Consider the following 25,212-nt stretch of genomic DNA (forward strand, 5'->3'; position numbering starts at 1 on the left):
AGGGGATCAAATTGAAAAAGGACCCAACTTAGGAATCAATGAGTTGAAAGTGAACTCCGAAGTGAGAAGAAAGTAATCACTGAACTGGGGACTTAAAGGAAGCTTTTCTGCTGGAAATCATGATAGGTTCTCCAGGGGTTGAAAAAACACTGCAGTACAGACAGAACATTAACGCACCCAGGATTCTCCCACACTTACTTTTCTGCTGTTGCTTGATGCTGAACGGGAACGGGAACGGGAACGGGACCTGGATTCTGATGTTGACCTGGAGCCCATCTTGGGTCTACCACGAGGGTTGGAATGAGTACCTGCCTGAGATACATCTCTCTGCTTGGATCTTGGAGGTGAATGAGACGGAGAGCCTGAGCTGTCAGGAGAGCGAGATCTTGATCTAGAACTGGAGGATGAAGATGAGGAGGATCGGCTAGAGGATGAGTCAGCTGACCGTTTCAATCTGTGGCTTGGGACAAGGGTATGAGAAGCCCTCCTGCCTTCCTTCTGTTCCAAAGATTCCTCCGTGATCCCTTTGGCCAGTGTGAATTCCTCGATTTTTAGAGGGAGTGGTTGAGCTGATTTTTCTGATTCAGTTTCAAGACCCTTCTGGGTTGAGGATTCAGCTTGTGTGCTTTTCTGAACTAGAGGCAGGACACTCTCCTCTGGCACTTTCTCTACTGGAGATTCTACTTTGGTGTCTGCAGGGCTTGATAAAGGAGACAGACCTCCCACCAACTGCACAGTATGCTGAGACAGTAAGAGCTCCCTGGCCTCAGCATCTGTATTAGGAGGAGACAACTGAATGAGGACAGGAGGAGCTGGGCCTTCCATGGGTTCTATTTCTTCTTCACTCTGGAGTTGTGTATTAGGTGGTGGAGAAGATGCTTCCTTGGTAAGTAAAGGTGGGGGAGTCTCCTCCTCACTGGCAGTTTGCTCTGGTTGTAGCACAACAGGGGCCTTCTCCAGATCTTCAGTCAATCGAGGAGGGGAAGGGGACTTGGATTTTTCCTCCAAGCTTTTTGAAGGTTTTATTTCTCTTTCTTCTTCCTCAAGGGGAGAAGCTGTTTTCATCTCTTTCTCCTGCTGATGTCTGGCCAGATGACTTCTTCTGGACTCTTCCTGGGACCTTGTAACTCTCCCTCCTCTCTCTATCCCCTCCTGTTCCTGGGATCTTATAGTTTGCAGTCTCTCATCCATTACCTCCTCCACTTTTACACTGGGCATCTCTTCCCCCTCTTCTTCCTTAAACTGTTTCAGGACTGGTGCATCCCTAGATTTTTGTCCCTCATCATCATCTTCCTCGTCTTCCTCCTCTTCTTCCTCTTCCTCGTCCTCTTCTTCTTCCTCCTCAGTTTTCAAATTTCGATCTGCTCTGAGCCTCAGATTTCTGGAAGGTGTTTCTTGATCCTCTTCCTCCTCAGCAGCCTGGCTGCACTCAGAGAGTTTAGCTGCTCTTGCCTGAAAGAAAAAATATTTAATTGTTCCAAGTATATTTGCCCACTATCAACAGAGAAAAAGTATCTCACAAGACATACACATGACAAAGAAACTCAATGATATATGCTTTCAGCAACACAGAAAACAAATGTGACAAGAGACACGCGTGACTAGTATGGCCTCTTACAGGAATTAAAACAGAGTGACCAAAAGGAATAATGAAACTGCTAGTATTTCATTTGTTAGCTTCAAGCTTTAAAAATATAGGGCTTCCCTGGTGGCGCAGTGGTTGAGAGTCTGCCTGCCGATGCAGGGGACATGGGTTCGTGCCCCGGTCCGGGAAGATCCCACATGCCGCGGAGCGGCTAGGCCCGTGAGCCATGGCTGCTGAGCCTGCGCGTCTGGAGCCTGTGCTCCGCAACGGGAGAGGCCACAGCAGTGAGAGGCCCACGTACCGGGGGGGGAAAAAAATTATATATATATATATATATATATATATATATATATATATATATATATATATATATAAACTGAACGTCTAGAAAGGGGGTGGGGGGGTGGGGCGGGACTGACCTATTATCAATAAATGTGATTATTTTGATCATCTTTGGGGTATATTTAATTTTTTCCCATTGTTTCTTTTCCACAGTTGTAATTACACTATACATATACTTTTGTATACTGTTCACTTAACACTGTATCATACAGCTTTAAGGTTTTAATTGAATAATGAATTATATCTTTTCTAATAATGTGCTGCCTTAGGAATACAGACCAGCCTGCTAACTTTTCACAGTTATTTTTTTTATATATTCGTTTAGAAATTTGAAGGCCAGGGACTTCCTTGGCAGTCCAGGGGTTAAGACACCACACTTCCAAATGCAGGGGGTGTGGGTGCAATCCCTGGTCAGGGAACTAAGATCTCACATGCTCACAGCATGGCCAAAAAAAGAAATCCAAAGGCCAGAGCAGATATAAATTAGAAAACAAAAAACAAGAAAAATGATTACGAAGAGAAAGAAGATGACTGTACAGAAAGCTAGAGAGATACCAACTCTGAAATAGTTTGAGGAAAAAGAGGAGGAGGAGATATCCAAGGCATTACCCAAAGAGGTGAAGGATGCTTTCAGAGGTAACTGAGTTACCTGTCTGACTCTGGATGATCGTCTTTCTCCTTTCCTTGGTTTCTCATCATCAGATTCACCTTTCTCTTCAGAAATAGAGGCGCTTTTTCCTATCAAATGAAAGAAAACCAAGTCAGACTCGTAACATGAACATTCATTCAAGACTGCTTTCTAAAATTCAATCGATCAAAGCATATGAGCGGCTCAATACATATCTGTATTAATCTCTCTGACTTCTATGTGGAAGAAAAGACTATATAAAGCCCTAAGGGTCAGGATCATGTTGATAATTCCTGCTATGCACATCTGGAATGTTTTTAATATCGCAAAGCCAATTCACGTATTATAAATAATTCAAATAAATGTAAAATAACTACCAGGGGCTTCAAATTGTCTAGCACAAAGTACATTTATTTCTGTAAAATGTTTTGTCAGTGAATCAAAGCCCAAGACGTCACTGTGTTCAGTGTCCATTTTTTTGGACTGCCTATTGCCACCACTAGTTTTGACCAAAACATCATGATTAATATACCAGGTTGTAAAACAATAATCTCATGATATAAGTACTTAAGAGAAAAGATTTTCAGGGCTCAGGGCTTCAGAAATGGGCCCTCTCAATTAGGTTTTTTTTTTTTTTTTTTTACGTGGGCCTCTCACTGCTGTGGCCTACTCCCGTTGTGGAGCACAGGCTCCAGACGTGCAGGCTCAGCTGCCATGGCTCATGGGCCCAGCCGCTCCGCGGCATGTGGGATCCTCCTGGTCTGGGGCACGAACCCGTGTCCCCTGCATCGGCAGGCGGACTCTCAACCACTGCGCCACCAGGGAAGCCCAATTATGTTTTACATATGGAGCTCAAGGTGAGATTATTTTAAAGAAAAATAAGCTCTACTATTAAAAGAAAGCTTGTGGACTTCCCTGGCAGTTCAGTGGTTAAGACTCCATGCTTACACTGCAGGGGGCACAGGTTGGTCATTCCAAATAACAACTCCATGTAAAACTGGAAAAAATTTTCTCTTACATTCCATGAAGGAAGGTAACTGTGGGTAAATCACTTAAATAATTTGGGTCTCAGTGTCTTGACTGAGATAATGGAGGGGATGGACTGGAAGACCTCTACGTTTCCTACCAGTATTAAAATGTTACACAGAGTAGCAATGCAAATATTGATGTGAACCAGTTTAGAAAACAGCCTAAAGATAATTATATTTCAGATACGTACAATACAGTACAAAAGGTTTAAATGATCCACAAAAACCTGTGCTACCCTAACAGTATTTAAACTAGTGCAAATAAAGCAGATGGTGTGAGCTCTAATCCAAGGTCTTCTCTCTTACTTCTTTATTCTAGCAATCTAAACTAAACTAGTCTCTGCTTCTGTAACTAAAAGAAAAGAAACTTACAAAATGAACTAGAAGACTGCACATATTTCATAAAACCTTATTCCATGATCACTTGATTAAAAGGGTCTTTGAATATATACCATTTCATATCTGGGTTAGAGAATAAAGATTTGCATTACAGGTGTATGTACAGGAACTAGGGTTAGGATATTCAGTGACAGGTCAGATTCTTCAGCAAAGATTTAAAAAGTAATCTGTAAGATATTAATAAATAATGTGGTACCTATAATAATCAATAATTTCATAATTAAATGACCTGGAATAGGTTAAATTACAAAATGAGGAAAACCAAAAGAAAACCTTTTCCATGAGCTTCAGGAAAATCTCCTTGGCATGTATCAAAATAAGGGAAAGAAACTGACTTATTGTAGTTTAACAAAAAAGAAAAAAAAAGGCAGAGGGTGGAGGGAGAGATGAACAGGCAGAGCAAAGAGGAGTTTTAGGGCAGTGAAAATGCCCTGGTATGATATTCTAATGATGGATACATGTCATTATACATTTGTCCAAACCCACAGAATGTACAACATCAAGAATGAACCCTAAGGTAAACTATAGACTTTGGGTGATTATGATGAGTCAGTGTATGTTCACCCATTGTAAAAAATGTACCACTCTGGTGCAGGATGTTGATATTAAGAGAGGCTATGCATATGTGGGGGCAGAGGGCTTATGAGAAATCTCTGTACCTTTACGATTTTGCTGTGAACCTAAAACTGCTCTAAAAAAATAATGTCTTAAAAAAAAACACTAGCCAGATGCTCAAGAATTTAAAAAAAAAAAAAAAAGAAGAGGCTTCCCTGGTGGTGCAGTGGTTAAGAATCCACCTGCCAGGGCTTCCCTGGTGGCACAGTGATTGAGAGTCCGCCTGCCGATGCAGGGGACACAGGTTCGTGCCCCGGTCCGGGAAGATCCCACATGACGCGGAGCGGGTGGGCCCGTGAGCCATGGCCGCTGAGCCTGCATGTCCGGAGCCTGTGCTCCGCAATGGGAGAGGCCACAACAGTGAGAGGCCCGCGTACTGCAAAAAAAAAAAAAAAAAAGAATCCACTTGCCAATGCAGGGGACAAGGGTTTGCGCCCTGGTTGGGGAAGATCCCACATGCCGCGGAGCAACTAAGCCCATGCGCCACAACTACTGAGCCTGCGCTCTAGAGCCTGTGAACCACAACTACTGAGCCCATTTGCCTGGAGCCCGTGCTCCGCAACAAGAGAAGCCACCGCAATGAGCACACGCTCCACAACAATGAGTAGCCCCCGCTCGCCGCAACTAGAGAAAGCCTGTGCGCCACAACTAGAGAAAGCCTGCGTGCAGCAACAAAGACCCAACGCAGCCAAAAATAAATAAAATAACTTAAAAAAAAAAAGAAGAAAAAGTTAACCAGGGCCTCCCTGGTGGCGCAGTGGTTGAGAGTCCGCCTGCCGATGCAGGGGATACGGGTTCGTGCCCCGGTCTGGGAGGATCCCATATGCCGCGGAGCGGCTGGGCCCGTGAGCCATGGCCGCTGAGCCTGCGCGTCCGGAGCCTGTGCTCCGCAACGGGAGAGGCCACAACGGTGAGAGGCCCGCGTACCGAAAAAAAAAAAAAAAAAAAAAAAAAAAAAAAGTTAACCAGGTTGGAGGGAAGGTAAAGATTTGAAAATTGCAGATATCTTAAGCTTATAAATAGGCAAAGACTGGAAAATTATATAGCAAAATATCAACTGTGGTTATTTTCGTTTGTGGGACTTCTGATGATTAAAAAACCTGTTTAAAGGGCCTATATGGGAAAAGAATCTAAAAAATAGTGGATATATATGTATAAGTGATTCACTTTACTGTACACCTGAAACTAACGCAACATTGTAAATCAACTATACGCCAATAAAAATTTTTAAAAATTAGGGAATTCCCTGGCGGTCTATTGGTAAGGACTCGGTGCTTTCACTGCTGGGGCCCGGGTTCGATCCCTGGTAGGGGAACTAAGATCCCACGAGCTGCACAGCACAGCCAAATAAAACGAACAAACGAAAACCTGTTTTTTCCAGTTTTTCCAAAAATTTTCTAATGAATACACACTACTTTTTGTAATAAGAAAACAAACAGTTTTAAAACGATAAAATCCTATACCCCGGAGGGAAAACCTACAGGAGAGATTCTCTGATACGCCTCAAATACTATGAACAGTTAAAATTCACAGGCCTAGCCAACCCAAGTACTTGCTTTTACCACTGCAAGTTCTATGTAAGAAACATTCTCTTTGTTGTTTATTTTCAACTTAAAAGCAAGCCTTACAAGCACATATACCAAAGATGCTTTGCAGTGAATAACAAAGCACGTATATGCTCTGAATAAATAAATGTGATTTTAAGGGGGGAAAAAAGGCATGTACAAAGTTTACCAGAGACAAATGTGCTAAACAGATCAAATAAGAGTTCTGGAGCTGTGATTTTAAAATTAGGTATGCACAAGCAAACAAAATTATAAACTGTATGCTATTCTATTAGATCATAATGTTATTTTGATACTGTAAAACTGCAATGACAGGATTCTAGATGATCCCTTTTCTGGAAGCACTTGCCTAATAAGTCATCAAAGAGATGTGGGAAAAATGGGAAGGGCTGGTCAGAAAGTTCTGGACATCACTGTTTTGCAAAGAAAATGACAACTGGAGGGGAACCTCAGACATGAAAACAAGAGCCTAGTAAGCAATACAAAATATAAGAAAGAGATGAGGAATTTCTTCCAGCTCCTTGTAAGGAGCTGATGTGATGCAGACAAGGTTCTGGGAAAGGTGCCATCTTCTATTATGTGCACATGGCCACATGAGCGTTTTCAGCCAGATGTTAATAATATGTGCAGAAACTGAGCACCTTTAGCAAAGAGTGGTACAAATACTGGTAACAGGTTAATAAATGTGTTTCAGGAGTTAAAAAGCAAGTCAGGGTGAATGTAAGATTTCTAAGACTCCAAAGCCAGAAGCCTTCAGGAGAGCAAAGGCAGTGTAGAATGTATTAAAGTGAAGAATGGGGCCTTCCCTGGTGGTCCAGTGGTTAAGACTCTGCGCTCCCCCAACGTAGGGGGCACAGGTTCGATCCCTGATCAGAGGATCCCGGATGCTGCACAGCTTGGCAAAAAACAAACAAACAAACAAACAAAAAACCAAACTGAAGAATGTTTAAGGGTCATAGAGGAAGGTAGTTTCTTCATCCTGGAAAACAAATCCCTGGGCAGGATTTGCAGGATCCAGGTTAGGTAGCTACAGATATCAGTGGAAAGCCTGTGGCCAGAGGGTATCCTTGGTTATGAATAAGCAGCAGAAATTAAGAGAATGGAGACCTGGCAATGATGTCAACCCTAAATCTGACTCATGTTAGCTGTATAAGTAACTTACCTAACATTTCTTTATGATCTCAGCATCCAGATTTAACACAAGAACAGGAATGAGGGCTAAATGCTCTGTAAGCTAAAGGCTGGCTAAGATCCCCTGGGGCTATACCTTTGTTAATCAATCTGTATTCTGAATATCCATTTTTTAATGTTTTTGTATTTTTCCTCCTAATTTTCCTAGAGTGGGCTCTTTTTGGAAAAATTAACTGAAGATAATAAGGACTGTTGTATACCCAGTCATGATCTAGGAGGCAACTTCTGACTATGGAGGGTGAATACTGACTCCCAACATCTTAGAAAAATCTGAAGAAAGTGATGGAAAGATAAGAAGTCAAGAAGGAGAGCCAGGCAGGATTTTATAAACCAATCTTTCCTTCCTATTTGGGACTGTGACTACAGCACATTAACGCGAGGTTGCTGGCATATAATAAGCCAAAGATCTTGATTAACTATAATGCTGAAAAACTATTCTTTCATTTAGTCATTCATAAACTGAGCTGATCAACAGAACTACCAGGGGACTTTTAAAAAATGTAAGGTCTCAGGACTTACATTCTTTGAGATCCTTGGGGCAGGGCCCAGGAATTCATATTCTTAAAAAAAATAATATCCAGGGGCTTCCCTGGTGGCGCAGCAGTTAAGAATCCACCTGCCAATGCAGGGGACACGGGTTCGAGCCCTGGTCCGGGAAGATCCCACATGCTGCAGAGCAACTAAGCCCATGAGCCACAACTACTGAGCCTGTGCTCTAGAGCCCGTGAGCCACAACTACTGAAGCCCACACGCCTAGAGCCCATGCTCCACAAGAGAAGCCACTGCAATGAGAAGCCTGTGCACTGCAACAAAGAGTAGCCCCCGCTCGCTGCAACTAGAGAAAGCCTGCGCGCAGCAACGAGGACCCAATGCAGCCAAAATAAATAAATAAATTTAAAAAAAATCCTCAGGTGCCACTATTGATTACCAAAATATGTTACTAGGAACCTTACTTTAATCAAAATCTTACTAAATAAGGAACCCCAAACATCCAAAGCTGACAAATAAGCTGGAAGCCTAATAGTTTATGAGCCTATGGCAGACCGACACTGTACACCTGAAAAAAATCTAATTTCTGGGTAAGCTCCAGGCATTACTACCGATCCAACCAAGCACTGCTAGAACTCCAAACTACCACTCCATTTAGGACCTTGACCAAATTTTATGCCACATCTGTTACGAAATTCACATTCTAGCCAAGATCAGAGGTAGGAAAGTTTATGGATAGAGTGCACCGAAGAGGACACACAGCAATTGTTTGTTGTATTCTACAATTTACTACATTCATTTCTTACTTATTTTTCACCTCTTTCTTTTCACCTGTTTTTTTCCCCCTCCTCCATCAATTACAGCCATAGGCATTGTCCTGCTGAAGACACAAAGCACTTAAGAGACTACTGGCCACCTTCCTCACTCTAAATCTTTGCTTTTGAAACCTTATATCTATTTCAGGACATTCCTCATTTTCACTTCAAGTTACATTTAGAACAGAGAGAGGCTCTCTCTTGTTCAAGAGTTCCTTATCAAATCATATTGCTATCAAGAATTTTCAGTGGCTCCCCCATTACCTTTAAAATTAAATATCACCTTCCTTCCTACCTCTGTGCCTTTGTTCCTTCCTAAAAATACCCTCTTGTCTTCTCTGTGCCAACTCAAATCCTACGTATTTCTAAGGCTCACTCAAACCCTACACCTCCTCCATGAGGCTCTCTCTAATCCTCAGAGAATTTTTACTCTTTGGAATTCCAGTGGTGTGTGTGTCCGTACTACTGGTATGTCACTTAAAACATACCATCTTCCATTGTTAGTTTTAGGTGCAGTTGTCTTCTCTTTCCCTAACAGATTTTACAATGTGCTGACTCCCCACATACTCTAGCACAGAGACATGTATACAGCAGGAATTCTATACATAATTTTTTGGCTTATTTTTATTTGAGAAGCAACACTGACAACTAATTTATAAAAGAGTTTTCCCCTTCCACCTGGCTTTACAATCAGGGAAAAAAAGAGTGCTAAGAGCAAAATGGATCAATTGGTGGTTTGCTGTTTTTATTTTGAAGAGAAAAGAGATCTCTAAAAGAAATTATTTCTCTCCCATCATTAAATATCTCCTAAAAATCTGCTTTCCGGAAAGAGTTCTATATTAACCAGAAGAGCTAGCAACTTCTATACATTCTAGAAGTATTAAGTATGGAGTGATCACCTTCCCCATGACCACTAACATTAATAATACTTGTTAATTCACACACTGGTTTACTTTATCTATCTACTATTCACATGTCTTATATGCATGTTCCCCTAAAGGCATACTGTTTTGACAGGTAGTTCCCAGACCACAAAGGCTGCATTTACAGACTTTTGCTTGAGATACTACGCAAAAGTGGGTGCTTAATATTTTTTTAAATATGAAAAAATTAATTTTACCTGAACCAATTCCACACACTGGGTTTGAGCTCCCTGTAATATGCTCAAATAATACTCTGCACTGCCTCTCACAGTACACAGCATAACTCCAGTTAATTATGTAATAATTTGTTTAATGTCCATCTCCTCACTAGACTGTATGTTTCATTATGACAGAGACTTGTCTTTTCCTCTACTATATTCCTGGTGCCTAGCACATGCCTGGCATACAACAGGCAAGTTTTTACTTGTAAAAACTTGTTGAATGAATTAATAAACTGCAGATGTCCATTTGGGGGGATGACTGGATGTGTAACACACAATATATACAATTGGTGAAGAGATGAAAAAGAGTTGTGACTGCTGCTAAATTCAGAGGCAGAGGAAATTAGAGAGGTATACAGATGAGAAGAAAAATCAGACTGCCTCATAAAATACTCTGAGAGGTCAACACAACATAGAGGTGAACGCAGACTTCGAAAAGGACATAATTTCCATGAAAAACAGATGTCAAATAACACTGTCACAGAATTGCCCTGGGACTTTAATGGAGGCTTAGCATGAAAGGAGGTGTAACTACCTCCCCCCACCAACTACGCAGGATTGACAAAACAGCGCAGTGGGGAGGGAGATACGTACTGGGTGAATGTCTGCTGAGCTCCAGCTCTGGTCTCTCCAGGCTGCTCTGAAAGTCAGGAGGCAGCAGGGAAGCCACTCCCTCGGGATGGATCATCTCGTCCTCCGACTCAGCTGAAGCTTCTGCAAAGTACAGATTGGGTCGGGGCAGGGAGGGAGTGAAGGGCTCAGCATGTGGGAATATGTAGAGGAGTGAAGGAGGTCAGGCAAAGTCACGGATACAGAGTATATACTAAAAAGAGCACTGTACATAGAGAAAAACTCCCTCAGATAAGGCTCTAGTTCATCTAAAGGGTAGCTTAATTTACTTATAACTCTTCCTGTTGGCAGGAATCCTCTTCTAGTCAAGACAGTCAAATTAAGTGTCTTCTTCCCTGACAAAAGGTAAATAGTAACTCACTTGGCTCCATAAACTACCAAAGCAAATAACTGGCAGTCTCAGCCTGACTTATATTCCTGAAACTGCCTAGTGAAACAGGCCCATCTACTCAGTGAAAGGAATAAGCAGGAAGAACTCCTTGTAAGAAGTGACAGTCTGGGCTTACCTTCAAGTTCTGCAGCTTCTCGAGCTTCACGTTCCAGACGCTGCCTAAGCAGCTCCTGCTGCTTTTCCAGATACTGCTTTATGAAACTGTTCTGGCTCATTTCCTCACCAATCTGTGTAGAAGACATGGAAAAAGATAGTCTAGGAAAACAAACCAGGAAAAGGCAAGGTACAAAATTCCATGGAGCAAAGGAATGCCCCTTATATTTGGACCCAAGAAAGATACGGAAAATGTTGGAGGGCGCTTTTCTAAGCTACTCCTAAGTTGAGGACCAAAATATATAGCCCTACGATTCACAAAAGATGGCAAAGAGGAACTGCACACATAATATTTTATTTTAAATATTCAGTTCCCAGCCAAAGAGTGATATACAAATAATTTAAAAAATAAAAATTCCTATAAAATTATGCCTTTTAGTCTAAATTTTTAGATAATCTAAATTATATAAAGATAATCTAAATTTTCCTTTTAATAATATCAAAAACTGAAGGGAAAAAAAGACTAGTTCAGGGCTTCCCTGGTGGCGCAGTGGTTGAGAGTCTGCCTGCCGATGCAGGGGACACGGGTTCGTGCCCCGGTCCGGGAAGATCCCACATGTCGCGGAGTGGCTGGGCCCGTGAGCCATGGCCGCTAAGCCTGCGCGTCCGGAGCCTGTGCTCCGCAACGGAGAGGCCACAACAGTGAGAGGCCCGCGTACAGCAAAAAAAACAAAAAAACAAAAAACTAGTTCATACCAATTCATCATTTGTTCACACAAAAGATCAACCTCCACCTATCCAGGAAACATTTTGTTAAACATCTCCAAAATTCAACTACCAGACTTAAAAGCCTGAAAGCAAGAGACTAAGAAAAGGGATTCAGCATTTAGACCGAGTTCTAACTCCATTTTCTTTGGGTGAGAAGAAATCTTTGGTAACAATTTTTAAAATCCAGGAGCTTAATCCCTTTTCCCATTTTTTTCTGCAACACAGACTCCCATGTCACTCTTCTGCCCTTCAGCTTTCTCTTCACAAGTCCTCTTCCCAAGAAGCTTCTTGCTTAGCAAGTCCTATTAGAACTCCAGAAAAAGAAAAAATCTGAATAAATACTTTCTATGTCATTAGTCATCTTTCCTAAGCGTAGTAAATGTTTTTTTTTCCTTAAAATAGAGATGAGTCTCTTGGTAGTCAGTGGACACTGATGAAGCGTGGGTTGCAAGTATTAGAGAACGTATGTATTTGTTGCAAAAAACCTATGTTAATAAAAGCAAAACTTCAAAGTTGCAAATGTAATTGGCAAAAGGAATAGAATGGTAAAGTGATTAACTCACGCAGTTTCTTATGCTTGTTAAAATACTTAACTAAACCTCTGTAAGCTAGTTAGATTACACTTTAAGCTTCATGAGCTAATAACAAGGGAGTAGGAAAGCTCTCGTTTTTCCACTGTATCTTGGGACTTCATCTAGTACTGGAGCTGCACACCACTGCACTAACAAAGACCTGGATTTTTCCTTTAAGTGCATGACACAATATAACGAGGGGATGTTAAAAGCTGAAAAGAATCTTAGGAGACCACACAGCCTAAGACTTTTTTTTTAACTGGGAATGATTTCTTCCAAAGAAATCTTATGCAGAAACTCAATATTCAAAGCAGACAGAAGCAGATCTAATCTAGTTTAAGAGGGGAATGTGAACCCCTGCTCATTTGGGAAGAAATTTTCTCTAGGAAGCCTCCAAAAGCAGCTCCACAAGATCCCAACAGAGTAGTTATAAAACTATGGATCTAGTCCAACCCTTTCTCATCTTACACACAGGGAAACTGAGGAAGCCAAGGCCTCCAAAGGTTAAGTTTCTTGCTCAAAGTAACAGCAATTAATGACGTTTAGGAGTAACTGCATAGTTAATATTAAAACTAGTAATGGTGGATGATTTCCAAAGGACTGAATTCTTGGAAAATCTATGTCAACACAAGAATTCTTCTTGATCAGCAAGTATTTTCCTATACTGCCCTGTTGATTGTCTACTCATATCTACATTCAAAGACATCAACTACTTTTTCCAAATTGATGTCAAACAAATGCCTTCAGATCCTTGTACTCCACTTAATCAACTAGAGCCACATCTTTCTGCACACACCATTTCAAGAATCAGAAATTAACTAACAGCTCTTCTGATTCGTGAATTCTTTATTAGAATTCAAAATCCTAGTATGAAAACATTTTCAACCCAGGGAACTGAGGAAAATATTGATGAGAAATCAAGCATCAAATATACAACATCATGTCCTTCCATGTCTCCGTGCATCCAAAGAGCACCCCCCACCCCTTCTAGTTAACCTTCTTTCTTACCTGGGAATTTGGCTGGAATGCAGCATGGGGTGTTGAGTGTTTCTGTAAATTTTCTAGCATTAGAGCCTGGTATAGAGAAGGGCAAAAGTCAGAAACCAGGAGGAAAAAAACAAAAAAACCCTCCCCCAATCTCTTCATCAAAGGCAATGACTAACCGTACACACTTAAACTGTACTCCTTTTCCAGGGCCCTAAAAGCCCTTTACTAATTCTGTCCCCATTTGTCTAAAGAAGACCCTTAAAGGTAGCCATGGTTACTGCTCCCAAATGTACAGAGGTAAAATGCAGGCATACTGGGAAAATCTGGCTATGCAATAAAATCAGTGACAGTGACAGAACCAGTACTACAATCCCTATTATCTTCTGCACTTCTGACTAGTGTCCCTTCTAAATCTGGCCCTTCACTTCAAATATTCAAACCAGGTTCAAATACATGAAACCAACATGGTTTTGGCCTGACCGAATTCCTTGGTCAGTTACCCAGGACTAGATCTAGAGTGAACTTGTATCGTTTCCAAAAGAGTGGCACCTAGATTTACCAAATTTATAAAAATTTCAGAGGAGGCTACAGAACAAAATGACCACAGACTCTATAAACTGTGTTCTGATCCAATCCCTCCACACAGGGAGCTGTCAGCTTCAGTGTAAGCAACGGTTTGCCAACTTAACCCTTGAGCCAACCCAGCCCGAATCTGTACTACTCTTCACGTATCCTAACTAACCCTAATTAAAACCAAGAAATCCTCACCTTCCCTCTGCTTACACCAAACCTATACACACCAATCCATCCATCTACCTCTCGACAATCCCACCCTAATCTACTCAAACCAATTCAAAACCCCAACATATACCAGCCCGCCTCACCTCTCTCATCAATATTCACCAAACTCTTATCCACCAGAATTGCTTCTGGACGCCCTATAAATTATACACCCCTCCCTAACTAACCAAGTCCCTTCAGATCAAGGTTTCTCTTCATCTCACCTCCTAATCTAATCAAGCAGACATTTTTGCCCTACCCCAATTCTATTCTTTGCGATACCGATATCAACCCCTCATCCCCTCTGTCCAACTATACACCTAACTCCGACCTAGCCCATCTCGCCCCCCTCAGGCCAGCAACGCCGGTGGTTGTAGTGGGATTTAACTCCTTCTGCAGCGCATGCGCCGAAACCACAGACACAAACAAGGAGGGGGTGGGGGAGGAGGAAGGAGCTTAAGACACTCCGGCAGAGTAGCGCGCACCCTCCCATTTTGGGATCGCGCCGCTACCGTTAAGGCGGGAACCAGCGCTATTTCCACTCCAGCGCGAGCCTCCCCAACCACCGTGCGCGCGGATCGGAGGCTGGCGCTGGCGGCCTGAGCGAGCTCGCGCCGAGCTCGGACACTGCGCCTGCGCCGCGGCAGAGACTCGGCTCTACCGGGTCAGCTCCCCTCCGACACCCCGGCAACGCCGTCTCCTCACCCCTTTGAGCCGCTTGACCAGGGCACTCTTCTGCCCGCTCTTGGCTAGGCCTCGCTGCTCCAGTGCGGCCTTCAGGTCGGTCACCCGCAGCGCCTGAAGAGGCTTCCCGTCCAGAGTCACCTCCTCCAGCTCCGCCATCTTGCGTGAGGTACTCGGGTCCGTCCCGACGGCTTCGGGCATCTTCGGTAATTTCCGCCAACGCCCTTCGAACGTACCGAGTTGGCCCCGCCCACTTCCATAGTCAACCCCTCGATTACCACTCAGAACTCCCCGGGTTCCTCCGGAAATGCTCGGGTGTTTCCGTCTCCACATCGGCACCAATTGGTTCTTTCCATCCTCCTAGTCGCTCCCCCTACCTCATCCTGCTTTCAGAGCTCGGTTCTCTTCGTCTTACCGAGGCTTTGAATCGAATCTGTTCGGAAGCTCTCGACTCTGGCATAACCATAATCGGAATTATTCGGCTATCTCCGGACCTAAGGCTGAGACGCTGTGGCGCTTGGGTGTTTGGGGCCGGTCCGGGACCGGAAGTGCGTGGGCTTCCCGGCTGGCCCTCCTTAGGGTTTTTAGGAAACCTGGAAGCGGCGGTGATAGTGGGAGTCTAAACCCTCTTGTGACGGTCTCCGGGTGCCCTGTGAGAGGAAAGGGGAGGTAAGCGGGGTAGAAGTACCTCCCTGGGCCGGGTCAGACTCGGTGTTTACGGGCTACCCTGAGTAGGGCAAGCCTCTCGCTCCCCTACGGAAACAGCTGCCGCCTCCCATCCTCCGAATCCCCGCCACTCCCATCTAAGGCTACGTTGCTCTTTGGGACCACGGAATGCCAGGCTCCGTGGCCTCCAAAGTGGCAAGTGGCAGCATCGTGTCTTTCGACCCAGCCTGTGAATTAATTCGTGATAATTGAACTTGAGCTTGCCGTGGAAGCCATGTCGCAAGACTCGGGGAAAGTTAGCCCTTTCCCCGAGTAAGGGAATAAAATTCCTTTAGGAGGAATTGCTTCTTGTAGGGCCACTGTGAAAAGGCAACCTCGGCTGGACCGTTTTGGTACTGAACTGATGTTAATTGCTTCGGGGTTCCTTTCTTTGTCACCACAAATACTCCAACTTAGAGCAGAAGAAACACAAACAGTAAAATAGGTCGTAAACAAGTAGTTTGTTTTCCTTGTTAGAGATTCAAACTGTGGGATTTGAAAACTATTCAAGTTGGCTGACCTTCCAGTTGCATTAGTGATGCGAATCAATGGCAAGTCATCAATAGGGATTACATTAAACATGAAGGAAAATTGTTCAGACATGAATTGTCACACAGCTACAACAGTATAACAGTTGTTAGATCCCTGAGCCAACAAACCAACTAGACTGTTTTTTTCAGTACTGAATAAACACTTGGCTTCTTCTGTTTTTCTTACTTTGTTATCTTATTTTGGACAAGGCACCTTCACTAACTCTGCTCTTTAATTTTTCCTGGTGCTTTACAGGAAATAAAAGAAAATAATGGAGTTATGAAGTTCTTGGCATATTTCAGAGGCTACATGCACATTGCGGAGAAGGCTCTTTCGTCATATATGATGTTTTCCCTTTCTTTTTTTTCCTTCTGTTGATAGCTCTGGAATGATTAGCATCTAGGCCCTGACCAGCTGCTTGGTAAATTTTAAAATGTGTACCTTTTTTTCATTTTAGGGATGACGTGTTGGACCAATATTAATCGTTAGTTTTTTTTCTTTACTGAATCTGGAACATAGAATTAGGTGGCAAAGAATGAACAAGGAATACTTTGGATATTTTTGGATTGTTTATAAGAATGATGGAGGGAGGCAGTGGTTGGGAAGGGTAATGGGTTTGAAAACGAGAGAGGAAGGTTGGCAAATAATGAAATGAGGTTATTCTTGAGTACCTTGTCTAAGTTGGATGATAACCTAAATAAAGGACCCTGTTGTTTTTCTGTAAACCAAATTGGTGAAAAGTAATTTTCTTTGTAGACATTGATTGAGTGTGATAAGATTCTGTGTTGTTGGGAAGCTGTATTTTGGTTGCTCTATCCAGAGAGTATATAACAGTGCTCTTATGTTTCAGGATGCCACTGGGATCATCTTCCTCTTCGATGCCGCTATCCTTCCCTTCTCCCTTACCCTCGGTACCAGACAATATTTCTAACTCTTCCCCTCCCCCAATGTCTTACATCACTTCCCAGGAGATGAAGTGTATTCTTCACTGGTTTGCCAGCTGGTCAGGTCCTCAGCGTGAACGGTTCCTACAGGACCTGGTAGCTAAGGCAGTACCGGGAAAATTGCAGCCACTGCTGGAAAGTCTGGAGCAACTTAGCGTGTCTGGAGCAAACCGACCACCTTGTATCTTTGAGTGCCAGCTACGTCTTTGGGATCAGTGGTTTCGAGGTTGGGCTGAGCAGGAGCGCAATGAATTTGTCAGGCAGCTGGAGGTCAGTGAGCCAGACTTCGTGGCAAAGTTTTACCAAGCAGTGGCTGCTACCGCTGGTAAAGACTGATAGGCCTTAAAATCAAAGAAGATAACCAGAGCTAATGGAGCTGAGGCCACAACTTTACCATGAGAACTTCAAATGTATCACTTAAAGGCCTGGGGATGGTGTCCGATCAGCTGACTGAACTCGCTGACCAATACAGGCCTGGTGATTTCAACAGCCAATCAACTGGACTCCTAGTGTAAATGTTTTCTATCTAAGCAAATGCAGATCAGCAGTCTGTCTCCTAGCTTACTTCTTTCCAAGAGACGTCAAACCCTCAAGAATTTAAAGATTTCTTTTACAACTATAACCGAAAGGAATCTACACATTATAACTCAAGCCTACTGCCGGCCCATAGGGGTATAAAGTAGAGCCCTTGTACTCCAGAAACGAGAGAAGGACCATAAAAGATCATGTTTTTATAATTTAGGTGGATTCAGTTGGCTGCTTTCACCACTGTTACCAAATTCTGGCATAATTATGTGATATCCCAACTACTAGCTTTCCTAGTGATGATTTAGTAAAATTATGGAAAAATCAGGAGGTGGAGATAATTAGCTACTTCTTCCTCCACACTGATGTTTGTTTGAATACAAGTAGCAATGACTTTTTTCTAAAGTATATGTGACATCCTTGGAGCTGGTAGCAGATGTTCCTATTCTATAAGTTTGCTTTACAACAATATGAAAACAAGTGACATACTTTACAGGTTGAAGGGTTTATTTTTTGTATCAAATAAAGAACAGATTTTCAGAACCATAAGTCTCTACCTTTTTTTCATTGCAAGGCTAGTGTAATGTTGATATACAGAGAAGGAGGCATTCTGAGAAAAGTAGAACTTAAGTGTAGACAATAGATCGACTTTCCATCCAGTTTCTCCTAAGAAATCATCTCCGCCCTAACCTATGTCATGCTCTGGGTAACATCACACCTCCCTCATTCCTCCAGCTGGGCCCCCTGTTGCACCTTGGGGCTCTAGTGAATGGTAAGAGGCAGAAGGTCCCACCTGAAGAGTAGCTCGTTTCTGATAGGCCATGGTTCCCAGTGCAACCACCAGGATAAGCAACATTAGGCAGAGTCCTATGGACAGACCGAGGTGGGTCATGGAAGGATTATGGTCCGAGGTAACTAGAAACCTAGGGATGTAGGGGTAATATTTGGCCTGGGATAATGCCTAGGCCTAGGAGGTGAAGTGCCCTACCTTTATTTTAATACCTAGAACTCATTCTTCATCCAAACAGTAAGCTGAACGGGAAATCAATAAGGGGATATAGAACCTGAAAGGAAGAAGACCAAGATCCAAGACTGCCAGCAACTTAAATTGTTGGAAAGAGGCCTAACTTGGCAGTGAGGGAAATGGCTTAGGGGAAGAGTTAAGACTATAGTGTTTAGGCAAGTTGCCTGGTTAGTGCTTAAGAAAAGAAAGGGGGAATTCCCTGGCCGTCCAATGGTTAGGATTCTGCACTTCCACGACGGGGCCCAGGTTAGATCCACAGTCAGGGAACTAAGATCTCGCAGGCTGCACGGTGTGGCCAAAAAGAAAAAAAAAAATTCATTGAAAAGAAGGGGGCTTCTCTGGTGGCGCAGTGGTTGAGAGTCCGCCTGCCGATGCAGGGGACACGGGTTCGTGCCCCGGTCTGGGAAGATCCCACATGTCGCGGAGCAGCTGGGCCCGTGAGCCATGGCCGCTGAGCCTGCGCGTCCGGAGCCTGTGCTCTGCAACGGGAGAGGCCACAACAGTGACAGGCCCCCGCGTACCGAAAAAAAAAAAAAAAAGAAGGGGACTAGGAGCCCTATGTCCTAGAGATAGGTGAACTCTATTACTGCTGGGGAGAGAGGTGTCCCATGGTGATAAGCACCATGTTAGAGATCCTTGTTTTCTGAAATATTAACTCTGTACAGGACAGTGTATGTATGAATGAGTGCTTAATATAATTTCAAATATCTGGATTCCAGGAATTTGAAAGAAAACTCCTTGGAATGTTATCTTACTTGCTGTATTCTATGGTAAAGGTGGCTCCTCCATAATATACTTCTAGAGGTTTCTTCTGGAGAGTCAGGGTCAGGGCCCTGTGCAGCATACCAACTGAAGGCCCTTGGCAGCCAGGGGATTTCCACATATGCACAGTGAAGACCAGACTGGTGGTAATCAAGAGACTGTGGAAATAGCACCAAATGGACGTTTGGATCTCTTAATGGAAGTATAGTCCCTGGAAGAGTATATCTCATGAAACAGGTGCAGGCTTGGGACTGGGGTGAACAGAAGGTCTTTAGAGGAGGGTTATCAAGTGAAGGACTTGAACATTCTCCTTGGCCCACTGTATAAATCCTTACCCTGAACCATTGATTTACCTGCCAGTGCTCACCAGAGCCTTGTAGAACTGCTTCAGTTATCGCTTCGCCCTCTTCCTTCCCCAGGGAGTGGCCTGGGGGGGCCCAGCTAATCCTAAAGACAGCTGAAATAATAGGTCAGGTTGAAAGACTTACAGGTGGGTAAGTAATATTGATAGCATCGGTACCTTCATTTGTCTAACAGAGCCAACCCCGGGGACAGAAGAGATGGCCATTGTTCCCAGGTATCTGCAAGGAAATATGTAGCAGGGTATAGTTATAGCCTCAGTCACCTGCTCAAGCCTTCCTTCTAAGGAAAATGTACATTCTAAATCAGATTCATGGACTCAGTAGGGTACTTAGTAAAAAATAAATGAACATCAATAAAGAAGCTACAGGGATATATTGTACAGCACAAGGTATAGAGCCAATATTTTATAATAACTTTAAATGGAGTATAATCTATAAAAATATTGAATCACTATGTTGCACACCTGAAACTAATATAATATTGTAAATCAACCATACTCCAATAATAATAAAAAATTTAATGAACATCAAAACACGTTGGATGGTACTACCATAAGAGCACTTCCAAACTTTTTGCCAGTATGCTACAGCTATTCCACTTCTGATACCCACCTGAATAGCCTTTCCTGGAAAGCATGGGACCCAGGGTGATCTCTCCACCTGCACCTTGTACACTCCCCTCTCTGTGCACTGATGAAAGTAGCAGTGGCCAGGGGGGTTGCTTCCTTGAAGTGTGGGATCTGAGAGGGATGCATGATCTTGTCCCCAGGAAGCAGCTGTGAAGTGAGGTTGGCAAGGAAGCAACAACTATGGGGATGGTAGATCTCCCCACGGGGATTCTCCGCCCTAGGTGGGAATCCATTTTCCTTCCTCCAGCATTCACTCTGAAGGGCAGGGCAGAAGGTAGAATAGTGTTTGTCCAGATGCCTTAGAAGGGGACTCCTCTCTAGCCCCACTCGGTTTCATTCCCCATTCTCTAGTCTACCCACCCCATTGGCCAAGAGCTGATACCTGCATCAGCCTTCCAGCATGAGGTCTGAGGAGCAGCTTCCCTTGTCCAGGTGCAGGTAGTGGCATCCCAGTCCGCTGTGTGTACTGGATGGTAGAGTGACACTAGGATCACTGACAGCTGTGCAGCCCCTCAGCACACACACCTGCCAGTACAGAAGAAGTCTGAGGTGCCATTTCCACAGGTGGTCACCAGGCCAAATTCCAGGCCAGACCCTGCTTGAGAGATAGAAGAGCCCTCAGAAGAAATGAAGCCCCCAGACCCGTCAGGGCCAGCCATGCTCACAGCTTCAATTACACTTTAGCAGCAGATAATCCAACTTCTCTCACTCCCCACCAGCTGACTCGGGTCATGAGTGCCCTCTGCAATTCTCCCTTATTTCTCACCCCAGCCCCACAACAGCTCCTCTGCAGTGCTGTGGTTGACCTGGTACCAGCCCGAGTCTTTGAAGGCAGCAAGAGTGATTGGATCAAGCCGAGTGCACTGGGCGCCATCGTAGGTAGCAGTCATGATACAGTTCTGGAGTAGTCAGGCCTCCCAGTGTGAAGACAAAGGGCCCCTTGGGAAGAGATAGCTGGTGCCACCTGACCGTTCCCTCTTCCTTCCATCACCCCAAGTTGTTCTCATCCTCATTTCTTCTTCCAAGGGAGCACCCAGTGAAACCCCTAGCAGTCCCAAGTGTTTGGCCAGGCTGTGGTAAGAAGCAGCTGTCCCCACTCATCTCGCCTTGTCACTTGTTGACTTGTAGAACAGTTCTCGCTGAGTATAGAAAGGGGAGAAGGCATCTGAGGAGAGGGAGACCTCAGAAGGGTGAGGAAGAGTTGAAAGGAAGGAGTTGGTGAGAGAACAGTGGTTCCTTCTGGTTGACGCTGTAAGGAGACATTGCCCTCATTCCTTTCATTTACTGCTGGGTCCTGAAGGGCAATCCCTCTACTTCTCGAATTGCTGTCCAGAGAAACCCAGGGCATGGACCAGTTCATGGAGTGTGGCCTGAGGACAAATGATTGCAGACTGAAGGGGACCGCAGCAGGACGGACTGCACTCTCTCGCCCCTCTGCCCAATCAGCTCTTCTGAGAGCTGGAGGTACCTTCTATTCCACACTGAGGAGGTCCTTCCACTTCACGGGAAGCTGAGTGACCTGTGCTCCCTCCCCAACCTGTTTGCTTCTTCCTATTCATCATGCAGCAGTCACCATGACCATGTCACTGTGGCTGGGGCTGGGGCTGGTGAGATGGGCACAGAAGACAATCGTACCAGCAAGGGGCCTGTCTTCTGAGTCCAGCTGACAGCAGGCAGCGTAGGCTACGATAGAGGGCTGTGGACGGGCCAGGACAAGGTGAGGGCGGAAAGGAGGGGACTGGGGTAACGCAGAAGTCTTCCTGAAAATGGAGGCCCAGGAAACTTGGCAGGGGTGGTACCAAGGGATGGCTTGAAGGTTTTTCAGCCCCCAACCAAACTTCATCAGCATGCCCCAAGTTACCCCAAATGAGCACAATTTTTGGGGGGGCGGGCTGTGCCACGCGGCTTGTGGGATTTTATTTATCTATTTTTAAATCTTTTATTTATTTAACTTTATTTTTGGCTGTGTTGGGTCTTCGTTGCTGCACAGGCTTTCTCTAATTGCGGTGAGCGGGGGCTACTCTTCGTCCCGGCGCGCGGGCTTCTCATTGCGGTGGCTTCTCTTGCTGCAGAGCACAGGCTCTAGGCACGCAGGCTTCAGTAGTTGTGGCGCATGGGCTCAGTAGTTGTGGCTCGCGGGCTCTAGAGCACAGGCTCAGTAGTTGTGGCGTACGGGCTGAGTTGCTCTGCGGCATGTGGGATCTTCCTGGACAGGGATCAAACCTGTGTCCCCTGCGTTGGCAGGCGGATTCTTAACTGCTGCGCCACCAGGGAAGTCCGATTTAATAAAAACTGCTTGTATGCTCCCTACCCTTTCCCATGACATTTAAGATTGAGAAGCAGAGATGGGCAAAGGAATTTGATTTGAACCTCACCTCTTGGTGGTACTTGGAAGTGTGGGCAACCCACACATACAGGAGAAAATCAGTGTTTTGGACCCCAGACCCACCTGGCTGGATTAGCTGTGAGGGTTCCTGCTCTGGCCACAAGGCATAACCACAGAGATGGGCGTCAGGGATGTGACAGCGAGTGAAATGTCACATCTGGCTTAGTGGACGGTTAGAATAGGGAGTCTTCTCCCCTGCTCTCCTCCAGTCTCTGATTTAATAAATTGTCAGGGGGAGACGGGGTTCAGGGATCTGCACTGTTAAGAAGCACATTAAGTAATTCTGATGCTGGTGGTCTTGTAGAGATCTAGGCAAGCTAGAGATCTTCAGATCCCCAAATCTACTAAGTCATTCTCACCTTGGCCCCCAAGCAACTCTGTCCTTGGTATCCTGGTTTCAAGAGGCTGCACCTGGCAAGAATGAATACCTGTAGGTGAGCTGGAGACATTTCTGGGTATCCCTGAAGAGGTATTGTATACACTCTCAATGACATGAACTCACCTGTGGTAGTTTGGGGTGTCTGGGTCTCCCCAGACAGCATGGCAGTACTGTGCAGGGTCTCGACGCAGAAGCAGGGGTCCTTGCCTTGGAGGGGCTTAACAAGACGAGAGATCAGTTTCACCTCAACATCCTGGACGTCAGTTTCTTTTCTGTGTGGTCTTGCCGCACTAGCCCTCTCTGCCCCTCAGTCCTCCCGAGCCCTCTGCTCTCCCTCTCACCTGCTAGGACACCCTGGAGCCGCTGAGCAGCCTCTCTCCCTGCCACCAGGGCTTGGGATCCCCCTCTCACCCTGCCTCCCTCAGGACCCCAAGCTCCCTCTGATACAGGATCCCCGATATGGCAGATTTGGATTCGGAGGGGTTGAGGATCCTGGGAGCCAGGGAGGGTGAGGGAGGAAGAGCAGAAATTTGGGGGAAGTTGGGAGAAAGGGGGCCTGAGAAAGCTCAAACGTCTGTGTCTTGTCATGTAGACACCAGCTTGTGGCAGCCCCCCAGGGGGAGCAGCGGCAGCAGCAATGTCTTGCAAACATCTGTCCATAGGCTGCCCTGCATCCAGCCTTCTGCCCCCTCTTTCCCCGCCTTACTTATTTCTGGCTTTCCTCTCTTGACCATCTCTCTCCAAATCTCCTCCGCCATGCTTGCGTTATTTTGTCAATATTTGAGTGTTGTTGAGTAAGTCTATAGTTCCTGCCAAGAGGTCCGATGTGAACTACTACAAGGGCCAAAGCTGCAGCCCCCCACCTCTCCTTCCTGGGGTGCCAGAAGTAGAGAGCTGGAGGGGGGCAGTATTCATTCCTGAGGCCTCAACTGACCTTTCCAAAGAGAAGCCTGCCTCATCCATGAAGGAACTCTCCTATCCCTCTTCCATCTCAGCCTAATTCTTCTGCCATTCTGAGTGGACAACCTTGGAACCATCTCAGAACTAAAAAACTGGTGTTAACATAATGGTGTGTGTGGGGGGCATTCTTTGCTTCACAGGTGCCTGCCTATCTCATTGGAGGTGGACAAACAAGGCTTTTGCACTCCACTAGCCCCCATGTCAGAACTGGGTGAACTCTAAACTGCAAGGCTTTTAGGCATCTCTTCCACCTGTGTAGGGCACTTAGGCGCTCACCATTTAAACACGTGTGGGTTGGCTAACACCTCCTGTGAGAGGCTCTTGTGTTAGCTCATTCTGTGAGGCTTCACAGAAGCCGCTTATAGGCACGTCAGGAGAAGTAAACTCTGAAAATTGACATTAATAGAAGATGTTCAAAGATGTTCTGACCAAGCTCTTAGAACACCCTTTGTTTTCTCTGCTCATGCTGTGCTTTCACATCCTCTTTCCCCTGCCTGGATACCCTCCTTCCCTGCCTGTCTGGCTAATTCCTACCTTCCCTGTGATTACACACCGGCCAGAGGCGGGAGGGGCCTCTCCCTTGCCTCCTAGCTTGTCATCTTCTGCTGTAACTGTAGCTCCGAGGCTCCCCCTCCACATCCCACAGTCCCTCAAGCCTGTTTCCCACCCATCTTTGTATCCATGGCACTCAGCATAGCCCAGAGGGCCTACTCACCAGTTTGTGGGTGAAGGAACAGAGCTTAACCCCATTATTTAGCTTTTGAAGATGCCAGTCAGGGGTGAAGTGACATAAGGGAACAGAGCTCGTTAGTGATGGACAAGGACTAGGGTTTAGAGGACTGCTGACTTCCAGGGGGCGGGGAGCGTTGGGAGGGCTGGGTTTTATGCTTTTACACACTAGGGCTGTGGCTGGAGCTACCCCTTGTAAGGGAGGCCTCCAAACTCTGGAGCCAAACCAACTCTGCTACTTTGTATCAGTGTAACTTGGGCCCAATGCCTCAGCGTTCCCACTTGCAAAGGGGGCTGACAGTACTTAACTTGATAGGGTTGTTATGAGAAAGTGAAGATTTGTAAAGTGCCAAGAACAGTGTCTAGACCATGGTAAATACTAAGTCAAGAGGATGTATTCCACAGACACTTTCAACTCAGTGAGGAATTATTCTGCTCTTACCAACGTGTGTTAGAGGACATACTAAGAGGACTTTTATTCTTTTTCTAAGACAAACCCAGTCTTTTTCTCCAAGTGTCAGAGTCTTTTTTTTTTTTTTTTTTTTTTCCTGGCTGGGCCGGCCCAGTCTG

At 45.0% G+C, this 25,212-nt stretch overlaps 3 protein-coding genes across 5 annotated transcripts; 1 reads left to right on the plus strand and 2 right to left on the minus strand.

Annotated features, from left to right (window-relative positions):
- Positions 1-19: 19 nt before the first annotated feature.
- On the minus strand, positions 20-15,102 carry LOC309802121 (apoptotic chromatin condensation inducer in the nucleus-like). Of its 2 annotated transcripts, XM_082617389.1 has the most exons (6): positions 14,728-15,102; positions 13,264-13,329; positions 10,938-11,049; positions 10,396-10,515; positions 2,577-2,665; positions 20-1,452 (listed from the first exon to the last, which is right to left on the minus strand). In XM_082617389.1, the coding sequence occupies exons 1-6, from the start codon at positions 15,037-15,039 to the stop codon at positions 169-171; spliced, it is 1,983 nt and encodes a 660-aa protein (XP_082473515.1). In that variant the 5' UTR covers positions 15,040-15,102; the 3' UTR covers positions 20-168. The 2 variants fall into 2 exon arrangements, with proteins under 2 accessions (XP_082473515.1, XP_082473516.1); XM_082617390.1 differs by lacking the exon at positions 10,396-10,515 and having other exon boundaries at positions 24-1,452; positions 14,728-14,897.
- A 162-nt stretch (positions 15,103-15,264) lies between these two features.
- LOC309802123 (uncharacterized protein C14orf119 homolog) lies at positions 15,265-17,954 on the plus strand. 2 transcript variants are annotated; one of them, XM_082617394.1, is made up of 3 exons: positions 15,293-15,375; positions 16,198-16,363; positions 16,793-17,954. In XM_082617394.1, the coding sequence occupies exon 3, from the start codon at positions 16,794-16,796 to the stop codon at positions 17,220-17,222; it is 429 nt and encodes a 142-aa protein (XP_082473520.1). In that variant the 5' UTR covers positions 15,293-15,375; positions 16,198-16,363; position 16,793; the 3' UTR covers positions 17,223-17,954. The 2 variants fall into 2 exon arrangements, with proteins under 2 accessions (XP_082473519.1, XP_082473520.1); XM_082617393.1 differs by lacking the exon at positions 16,198-16,363 and having other exon boundaries at positions 15,265-15,375.
- On the minus strand, positions 17,300-23,605 carry CIROP (ciliated left-right organizer metallopeptidase; the record flags this gene model as incomplete). The annotated part of the gene is given in 21 exon segments (XM_082618768.1): positions 17,300-17,311; positions 18,205-18,334; positions 19,191-19,389; positions 19,565-19,631; positions 19,634-19,680; positions 20,168-20,315; positions 20,318-20,443; positions 20,549-20,575; positions 20,579-20,645; positions 20,714-20,783; positions 20,955-21,096; positions 21,100-21,266; positions 21,269-21,327; positions 21,470-21,498; positions 21,502-21,558; positions 21,762-21,884; positions 22,564-22,707; positions 22,934-22,985; positions 23,077-23,170; positions 23,295-23,527; positions 23,529-23,605. Coding segments are annotated over 21 exon segments (2,070 nt in total).
- Positions 23,606-25,212: the final 1,607 nt, after the last annotated feature.

Source organism: Mesoplodon mirus (assembly GCF_964341445.2).
Source record: "Mesoplodon mirus genome assembly, chromosome: 4".
NCBI classification, from domain to species: domain Eukaryota; kingdom Metazoa; phylum Chordata; class Mammalia; order Artiodactyla; family Ziphiidae; genus Mesoplodon; species Mesoplodon mirus.

Coding starts and splice junctions, on each gene's coding strand:
- LOC309802121 (XM_082617389.1), bottom strand. CDS start 15,039: ATGTGGAGACGGAAACACCCGAGCATTTCCGGAGGAACCCGGGGAGTT. Junction 10,516..10,937: donor AGAAGCTGCAGAACTTGAAG/GTAAGCCCAGAC, acceptor TGTACTTTGCAG/AAGCTTCAGCTGAGTCGGAG. Junction 1,453..2,576: donor GATCATCCAGAGTCAGACAG/GTAACTCAGTTA, acceptor TTTTTCTTTCAG/GCAAGAGCAGCTAAACTCTC.
- LOC309802123 (XM_082617393.1), top strand. CDS start 16,794: ATGCCACTGGGATCATCTTCCTCTTCGATGCCGCTATCCTTCCCTTCT.